We start from the raw sequence: 9422 nt of genomic DNA, 5'->3' as shown, positions 1-9422 counted from the left end.
AAAATAAATACTTTATCATTAATCAATAAATTAAATTAATTTTTCTAATATTTTTTTAAAATATTAATTAATATTAAAAAGAAAGATATGTATTCATTACAAATATTTGAGATTAGTACATTGAAATAATATGTAGAAAATATTTGTTATCAAAATAGTAAACAAATATTTACTTATAATATATAAAAAAAAAGTAAAACAAATGGAATAAAAAATTCTATCGATAAATATGTAAAAGAAATAGAAACACATATTTATATTATATAATATTAAAATAAATTGCACTTAGTTAATAATACATAAAAATCTCAATATAAATTTTGAATATGAAATTATTATTTTTAATTTGTAAACATTAATTTAGATAATTTAATGCATATTTTTAATAATCAAACTATAAAAACTATAATTATTTTATTAAAATGTTAAAAGTGTCAGAGTATTTAATGATTTTTTATTTATGTTATTTAATTTTAATTCTATCAATTAAATTTTAAGATACTTTATTTAATCTATCAAATATATTATCTATTGTATAATTAGCAAACATTTACCTAATAGTAGTAATATTCAGTGTTTTAAAACCGGACTGAACCGGTCGGTCGGACTGGTTGGATCGAAAATTAAAGGGATTATTGGTCTGGTCTGATTGCTGGATCAGGTATGCTATTGCACCGATCAAAATCGGAAAAAATCGATGAACCAGTGGTTTTAAAAAATCGGTGATTCAAATGCATGCTCTATTTTTTTCACACAAAACGACGCCGTTTTCATGATTTTTTTTAAAATATATAATTAAAATATAATTAGATTTTATTCAAACCTTATTTGGAACAACTTTTTCTCGTTTGCAATTAGACCTCATTTAAAATTTATTTAAATTAATATTTTGTATTATTTTATATTATATTTAGAATTTGAATGTTAAAATTTTGTATTATATTTAGAATTTGAATGTTAAGAATAAATATGTGAAATTATGATATTTTAAAATTTTAAAATTTTGTAGGTGTTGTTAGGGGTGCTCGCGGTGCGGTTTGGGCGGTTTTGACGAAAAAAATCATCCGAACCGCAAGAGAAAAAATAGTGCGGTTTGGTTTGGTTCGGTTAACTTTTAAAAAAAATCCGAACCAAACCAAACCAAACTAATGCGGTTTGGTTTGGTTCGGTTGGTTCGGTTTTGTACAAATATTTTATTGACCCATTCATACATATATATGACAACATAATTTTATATTTAGACATTCATACACTAACAAATAACAACAAAACTCGTCATATTTTGACAACAATTTTCCATGTAATATGCAAAAATTAAATTAGACAAAAGTGGAATATTAAACATAAAATAATAGCATAAAACAATATAAAATTATTATAATGAAAAAAAAATAGAAGAGACGAAAGATTAGTGAAGGTGAAAAAAAAAGTGTTGAGAGATTAGAGAAGAAGATGTGCGATAAAAATGAAACTGAAATACGGAACATTTACATAAAAATGAGAAGGTGAAAAAGAAAGAATATAGGAGAGTAAAGATTATAGAAGAAGAGGGAAGATGTATGTAGCAAAGAAGGTAAAATAATGTTATTAGAGATTTGAGAAAATCGGGACCGAAATTACATGTGTAAGGATGAGAAAATTGTTCGCATTCATAAGGCTAATGTATAATAGGTTTAATTTTGGGTTGGATGTGAGTTAAGTAAAATTTAGGTTGTAACATAATGCGGTTTGATTCGGTTTGGTTCGGTTTACAAAATACAAATTGCAAACCGAACCAAACCGTGTGGTTTTGTTAAAAAATGACCCAAACTAATCCGAACCAAATGCGGTTTTTTGCGGTTTCGGTTTGGTTTGGTTTGGTTTGCGGTTTTCTATTGGGTAGGTTTGGTTTTGAGCACCCCTAGGTGTTGTGATATTTTTTAGAGACTAAGTCATCAGGTTTGACCGATTTAATAAATATATAGTATTATAATAGAGACCAATTTATTTAATCAAATTATTCGATTTAGTTATACGGTTTGATTAATAACCTAGTATTTCAACCAATGAATCAGTAACTTAATACCTTCAAAAGTTTGATGAATTGTCTAATTTTTAAAACACTCTTCACAAGTTTGATGAATTGTCTAATTTTTAAAACACTGGTAATATTGTAGTATTTATAACAATTACGTACGGGACCCGCGTGGGTATTTTCTAGTTTAATATAACAATCATATCTATAACAATAACAACCCCGTGCGATATCAGAAGTATTTCTCCAATTTATCAAAATATTTTTAAAATTAACCTGGAAAGCAACATTTCACTTGATGCATTTTACACAATGAATGTGTAAAATTTGTTCTATTAAAACAAAATAATAATCATTTCTCATAAGTTTTCCTAGTAGAAAAAGTACTTACTACTCTCTCATTGCTAGTAATGAAGTTATTCATTTGGCATAGAATACTGTTTCAAAATAAATAATTTATTTTAATTTTTAATACATTTTTTAAATTATATTTTTAATTAATAAAAATTATCATTTTCAATACATGATAGGAGACACTATAGTAAAATGTTAAATTATACTTCTTATTAATAAAAATTTCATCATTTCCAATACATAATAAGGAATACTAGTATTTTTATACACTTTTTTAAAATGTGTGAATAATTAAGTGAGGGAGTGAAATAATTAATTATTCCTATATTAATTTAACCAATATCAGACTCTTAAATATACATTGAAAAAGGAAAGAAGAATATAAAAATCTAATTATTCATTATAAATTCAAACGTAGAAAAAGTGATGATGATTGCTCTTCTTCTACTTTGGCGCCATACTATATTACTTCCATTCTTATAATATCTCTTCACATCACATTCCTACTCTCTGTAAACAAACCATTATTGTGTTTGTTTCAATGGATGGTGCTTCCAGTATTACTCAAAGTAAGAATGTTTCACTGTTCGGTAGTGTTCCATTTCATGGCTCATGTTCGTTGAAAACTAAGCGTAGAAGAAGTGACATGTGTTTGAGCTCTAAAAAAAGCAAGTCAGATGAAGAGTCTCTTGTGTGGCATAAACAAGTTAATTTTATTCGCATTGACAGTGATGAAGAACGAGATCAAGAGTGGTCGAAATTTTCTAAGGGTTATGATGATGATGTTATTTGGATTGACACTGACGAAGAAGGAGATCAAGAGGAGTTGAAATTTTCTAAGGCTTGTGTTGAACAAGTAGAAAATGTTGTTGGTGATGCTGATGATGTTATTTGCCTTGACAGTGACGAGGAAGGAGATAAAGAGGAGTTGAACTTTTCTGATAAGAAATTTTCTAAGGCTTGTGTTGAACAAGTAGAAATTGTTGATAATGCTGATGCTGATAAGGTTGGAGATGAGGAATGGTTGGGATATCCTAACAAGAACAAATTTGAGGTTGACGGCATTAATATCCAAAATGAGGAACAAAGTGGAGATATTGTTGGTGAAGGAGGGTTGGAAGAATATTATAATGATGATGAAGAAGATGAATTTGATGATGGTGAAGAAAGTGAGGAAATTGAGACTAGTGATGAAGAATTTCTAGTTGATAATGTGAATGATGTTTTTGAAAGTGATGATAGCCGTGGTGGTGGTGGTGGTGGTGATGATGATGTACAATCTGTTCGAGGTTTACGTGTTGGGGTTGAAAGTGATTCTATTAAACCAAAACAGAAGAAGATGATTGAGAGGAAGGAAAGTGATTATAAAGGTAGAGCTAGCAGCAGTAGTGGCGAGAAGAAGGAATCCATGGAGTTGCGTTTGAATCAAAGGGGAAAAAGCACAGTTTTTTTGCCGAAGGAGTTGCGTTTAATCGAACTCCTTGCTGGATACTATTGGGGAAACAAGAATAGTAGAATTCAGAATGATTCACCTGTGTTGGAGATGAAAGATGTTATTCGGCGTGATACAAGATCACCACCTGTTTGTACTGAGACAGCTCCATTGATATGGAGCCTTAAAAAGGCGGAGAAGGTGCAAAAGACCAAGAGCGAGAAGGAGGAGGAAGTACTATGGGATAAAATGGAAACAAGCCTTAGAGAACTTGAAGCTGAATCCATGGTAATCCTCCTCCTTAAGAATATTTAAATTTATAAGCATTTTAATTTTAATTTTTGAACTACAAGACTAGTGCTTAAGCTGATCTAGCTATCTGTGTAGATGGGAAATTTAGGGACCAATAAAGCTGTGAAGGAAAAGATGGAAAGTTCATCCTCTGAATGTGATCATGACATTCGTCTCGACGAAGAGATTGGTGTATATTGCAGGCGATGTGGTTGGGTTGTCACTGATATTAAAGATGTCTCGCCACAAGTGGTAAGCATGGTCTGATGTTGATATATATATATATATATATATATATATATATATATATATATATATATATATATATATATATATATATATATATATATATATATATATATATATATATATATATATATATACACTATCTTGCTTAGTTTTTTTCTAATTGCAGCTATAGTGTTGTAAATGTCTCACACTTTCATGACTCCCACTTCAATGACCCAGGTTGATAAATTTCCTTATGAAGGGTCCGGACAAAGGGTGTCGTTTGGTGATGCAAATGTCTCACACTTTCATGACTCCTACTTCAATGTTTTTAATAATGACTTGGGGACTAATTTCTCGTACGACGAAAGAACAGTTTGGGACCTAATTCCTGATGTAAAACAAACCTTATATTCTCACCAACAAGAAGGTTTTGAGTTCATTTGGAATAAGTTAGTAGGAAACATTGAACTTCAAGGGTTAAAGAATGCCAATCTTCAAAGGGAGGGTGGTTGCATTATTTCACATGCTCCGGGAACTGGAAAGACAAAGCTGACAATCATGTTTCTCAAGGCTTATTTAAAAGTTTTTCCAAAATGCTTGCCGGTCATTGTTGCTCCTGCTGGTTTGTTGCTTACTTGGGAAGAAGAATTCAAAAAATGGGACATAGGTGTTCCATTTCACAATTTGAAGAATCCTGAGTTATCTGTTAAAGAGCTTGATGATGTTGTTAATGCAACTAATTGGTCTAATTCACAGTGGCATAGTACCGACGAGACACGAATGGCTAAACTGATTTCGTGGTTCAAAGAAACGAGCATTCTGGGAATCAGTTACAGTTTGTTCAAGAAGCTAGCAGGCGGAGAAGGGGCTTTACAAAAGAGAAAAGAAAACAGTTATATGAGAAAGGCTTTACTTGAAGCTCCAGGTTTGTTGGTTCTAGATGAAGGACATACGCCAAGAAATGCAAGAAGTCGTGTTTGGAAGGTGTTGTCAAAAATTCAAACAAAGAAGCGAATTATGCTTTCTGGAACTCCTTTCCAGAATAATTTCTTGGAACTGTACAACACCTTTAGCATAGTGAAGCCTTCTTTTCCTAACACGATACCGCACAAGCTGAAAAAGTTTTGCCAAAAACATAAGAAAGCAGCAAAAGAGTGGAGTTGGGAACCAGTTGCTGAAAACAGTACAACAGGAAATTCTACTGATGATAAGATCAAGCATTTGAAGTTGCTAATGGATCCCTTTGTTCATGTTTACAAAGGCGCGATTCTTCAAAAGAAGATTCCAGGGTTAAGAGATTGTGTGCTTCGTTTGAGGCCAGACAGTTTACAGAAGCAAATTCTTGAGAGCATTCAAAGTTCTCAGGGCATATTGAACTTTGAACATAAGCTGATACTGGCCTCAATCCATCCATCACTATTCCTAAAATGCAAACTTTTGGAGAAAGAAGAATCTATTGTCGACAAGGAACGACTTGAAAAAGTTAGATTGGATCCACATGTCGGCGTCAAAACAAAATTTTTGGTGGAGTTTGTTAATCTTTGTAATGCTGTTAATGAAAAAGTCCTTGTGTTCAGCCAATTCACCGCTCCTTTACGCTTAATTATTGAGCAATTAAACTCAATCTTCAATTGGGCCGAGGGGAAGGAAATACTCTACATGGATGGCAAGATTGATCTGAAGGAAAAACAGTCTTTAATCCATAACTTCAATGATGCAAACAGCAAAGCTAAGATTCTACTTGCATGTACGAAAGCTTGTTCCGAGGGAATTAGCTTAGTTGGAGCTTCAAGGATTGTGCTACTTGATGTTGTATGGAATCCTTCTGTCGAACGACAGGCTATCAGTAGAGCATATAGGATTGGACAAGAGAGAGTCGTGTACACGTACCATCTACTCATGCACGGGACTGCCGAGTGTGTCAAATATAGCAAACAGGCCGAAAAGGACCGGTTGTCTGAACTAGTGTTTTCGGATAATGGCAAGGGAAAAAACCGTGCGGTGAACTTTGAAGATGGTATTCTTGATCGAATGCTTCGGCACAAAAAACTTAAAGACATGTTTGTCGAGTGTGTGGTGCAGCCGAAGGAAAGAGATTTGGTGGAGAGTTATTATTATTGATTATGATGAATGAATGTCCAAGGTAAAATAATTTCTGGCGGTTGATCTTGTTTCTATGTTTTTGATTAGATTTAATTGTCGCTGCTTTATTTAATTCAGTTCATGCGTCTAATGTAACTTTATTTGTTTTTGCAGATTCTTCAATATTGCTCACTATACAAAACAAGTTCATGTGATGCTCACTTTAACTGTTATTGTTATTATTATTATTATTATTATTAGGGTTAAAAGATGTTTTTGGTTCCTAAAAAATTATTAAGGTTTGCTTTTGATCCTTGCAAGAAAAATGACATGTTTTGGTCCCCACAAAATTATTATGCATATAATTTTAGTCTTTTCTTATTTTTTTTGTGGTGATTCTCCCGAGTCTTCCCATCTGTGTGTTCCTTGTGATAACTTAAAAAAATAACGATGAAACGAGGATTTCGAGTAGATTGAATACCGTTCCTTAAAGCCATGGGAAAATCAGACTTTGTGTAGGGTTACTCCACTATATGATTAAATGGCTGAGCAAGACATGCTTCTTGTGATTCATCAAGTAATGTTAGACCAGAAATTGATAATTGTCTAGAAAGAAAGAGTGCTAATAATGATGAATAATCAAGTCTTTCAAAGATAATTTGAGATATTGGTGTAAACTTCAAGTATTCATTAATTTTCACAATTTTTTATTTTATTTTTTACATAATTGTAAGTCCTACTGATCTAAACCTTGCTTTGCTTGGACTTATACTATTTTTCCATAGAGTGTAAATGTGTAATGCTTGGGAAGAAGAAAGTGATTAGTTTAAACTCAAGACGTCCAATAAAACCAAGGGATATCATACTAAACACCAATTGAAGTGATAGATTCATAATAACATGGATAGTATTCGAAAAAGTATCTGGAAGGGAAACCGTTTTTAGTTATTTTTAGCCTTTAAGAAGTTTTCTGGTGGAATTAGGAGGTTGAAATCTTCATTTGTAAAGTTAAACAAGCACTCTATGGCCAGCCTCCAAATATGAAAACTAGCAAAAGTGGTTTTAGGCTCTTGTCCTGCAAGCAAGAATTTTGGCATTGTAGAGGAAGTAAACTTAGAGTTACACTTAATCTTGCAGAAAGTTGATTTACTTTTGTATGATGTAGCGTTGATCTATCTTAAATCCTGTTAGGTTTTTCATCCTTGTTTGGGCCTGATCAATCAACTTTTTTGCTTTCCCAAAACAATGGAATTTTTTTGAAATTCTTTAATTTGATCAATCAGTCTAGGATCTCTTGAACCGAGAAGTCAATGCCCCAGAGGTGTGTTGCAATAGGAGCAACAAAAGGGTCAAGATTTCTTTTGATCTGTCAGGTGCATTGGTCTGGTGAGCTTATCATTTATTTCTTTGGTGTGCTGCCGGCGTCAGTGGCAAATGCGATCCGGTGTTAGAGATATTTTTGAAGTTAATCTTATATCTCTGAGTTTTGAGCATATATGGCTCAAGTGGTTTTGCTTTGTGGATGGCTGGGCTTGTTTGCTTTCCAAGGCGTATTTGTTGCTGATTGTTAGGTGGTGGTTCAAGTGGCAGTGATTGTATCAGCACTTAGAATCGGAGGCTCGTATTAGTAGGTCTTCGCAGAGCTAGCTTGGTCATTGATGGGTTGTTGCGGGCTCTGTCCCATAATTCAGTGTTCTTTATTTCTATTGCCCCGCTTTTCCGGCAACGGCGAGTTCGCTGGAACTAAGATGAATAGTATTCACGTCTGCGCCATTTAGGAGTTCCTTGGAAGATATCTGACCTTGGAGTTGGAATGGTTGTCAGTTTGGAGCTGTGTAGGATTTGGTATCGATGCAGATTGCGGTACTATTGTTTTTTCGTCCAGCAGTACTGATAGGTCGTCTTCCTTCTTTCTATTTTCTATAGCAATGCTTGAGAAGGTAGTTGTGTGCCGGTTATATGAGGTTCTTAGGCGTGGAAACAATGTCAGGCTTCAGACTGTTGTACTTTCTACCGGTAGAACGAAGCTGATCTTATCTGAAACTTTCAGTTTCTCTCGATGGAGGCTGCAATCTTATTATCAGTTTGAAAGTTTGTCTCGTCCGATTCAGTGGTGTTGAGGTAGCATCCTTGAATTTCTGTTTCTCACGACTTAATAGTTTAACTGCAGTATTAAATGAGCAACAATGCTTAGGAGAGTCTGATTCAAACTTAAACAGTTGTATGGACTCTGTACCAGCTTAGAGTTAACTCTCATGCCGGCGTTGGCACTGGCACAACCCCTTATGAAATCAAATGCTACTAGAATAGGTTGGTATATTTAACATCTTATTATGACTTAAAGTAACATTGGTATTACAATAGATTTGGTTGTATGTGGGCTATGTCTTGGTAAAACAGTAATGCAAACTACTACTGAAAGCATTTTGAATGTTTTCAGCTTCTAAATCCAATGCTTCTACTGCTGAAAGCATAAAACTGAATATGAGTTTTACAGTAATAGTTTTTAATTCAACTTGTTGTGTAACACACTATTGTTTCAATCTTACAATTATGAAACTTGTGGTGTGAAAAAGTGATTTCTCAAATCTAATTTATGCAATAAAATGATAATAGAATTTGGTTGTTGCAGTCAATTAGGAGTAAGCCAGTATTTGCAAATAACCGAGTAAGAGATTTCTAGCTATAATTCATGATTCTGTTTTCCTCTCTGCAGGTGGACTATTTGCTTGGAAAACAAGCCTTCTTTGGACAAACTGATTCTGAGGTAATTTGTTAATAATTTATAACTACCATGCATTATAACTTACGTAGACTCCAGACACGACACTGACACGTAAACATTAATTATAATTTAAGAAAATTGATGTGATAGAATGTAAACCACATATACCGGTGTCATGTTGATTACAGACACTTGCACGTGTCAGTAATCAAGGAGGCATAAAGGAAATCCTAACTCAAAGAAGAAGTGGTAAAGGAAAACAAATATGCACACCATGCATAGAACCAAAGTAA

General features: G+C 33.2%; 1 protein-coding gene across 1 annotated transcript; it reads left to right on the top strand.

Annotated features, from left to right (window-relative positions):
- Positions 1 to 2909: 2909 nt before the first annotated feature.
- Positions 2910 to 9422, top strand: LOC131613694 (SNF2 domain-containing protein CLASSY 4-like). Its single transcript, XM_058885341.1, has 9 exons — positions 2910 to 4088; positions 4188 to 4343; positions 4560 to 6382; positions 6579 to 6639; positions 8183 to 8517; positions 8644 to 8714; positions 8845 to 8900; positions 9121 to 9171; positions 9318 to 9422. The coding sequence occupies exons 1-9, from the start codon at positions 2910 to 2912 to the stop codon at positions 9420 to 9422; spliced, it is 3837 nt and encodes a 1278-aa protein (XP_058741324.1).

The sequence above is a fragment of the Vicia villosa genome, linkage group LG6, assembly GCF_029867415.1.
Source record: "Vicia villosa cultivar HV-30 ecotype Madison, WI linkage group LG6, Vvil1.0, whole genome shotgun sequence".
NCBI lineage: Eukaryota > Viridiplantae > Streptophyta > Magnoliopsida > Fabales > Fabaceae > Vicia > Vicia villosa.
Note: the sequence above shows the minus strand (reverse complement) of the source record. Positions and strands in the feature narration are given on the sequence as shown.

Coding starts and splice junctions, on each gene's coding strand:
- LOC131613694 (XM_058885341.1), top strand. CDS start 2,910: ATGGATGGTGCTTCCAGTATTACTCAAAGTAAGAATGTTTCACTGTTC. Junction 4,344..4,559: donor AAGATGTCTCGCCACAAGTG/GTAAGCATGGTC, acceptor TCAATGACCCAG/GTTGATAAATTTCCTTATGA. Junction 8,518..8,643: donor TTGTCTCGTCCGATTCAGTG/GTGTTGAGGTAG, acceptor ACTCTGTACCAG/CTTAGAGTTAACTCTCATGC.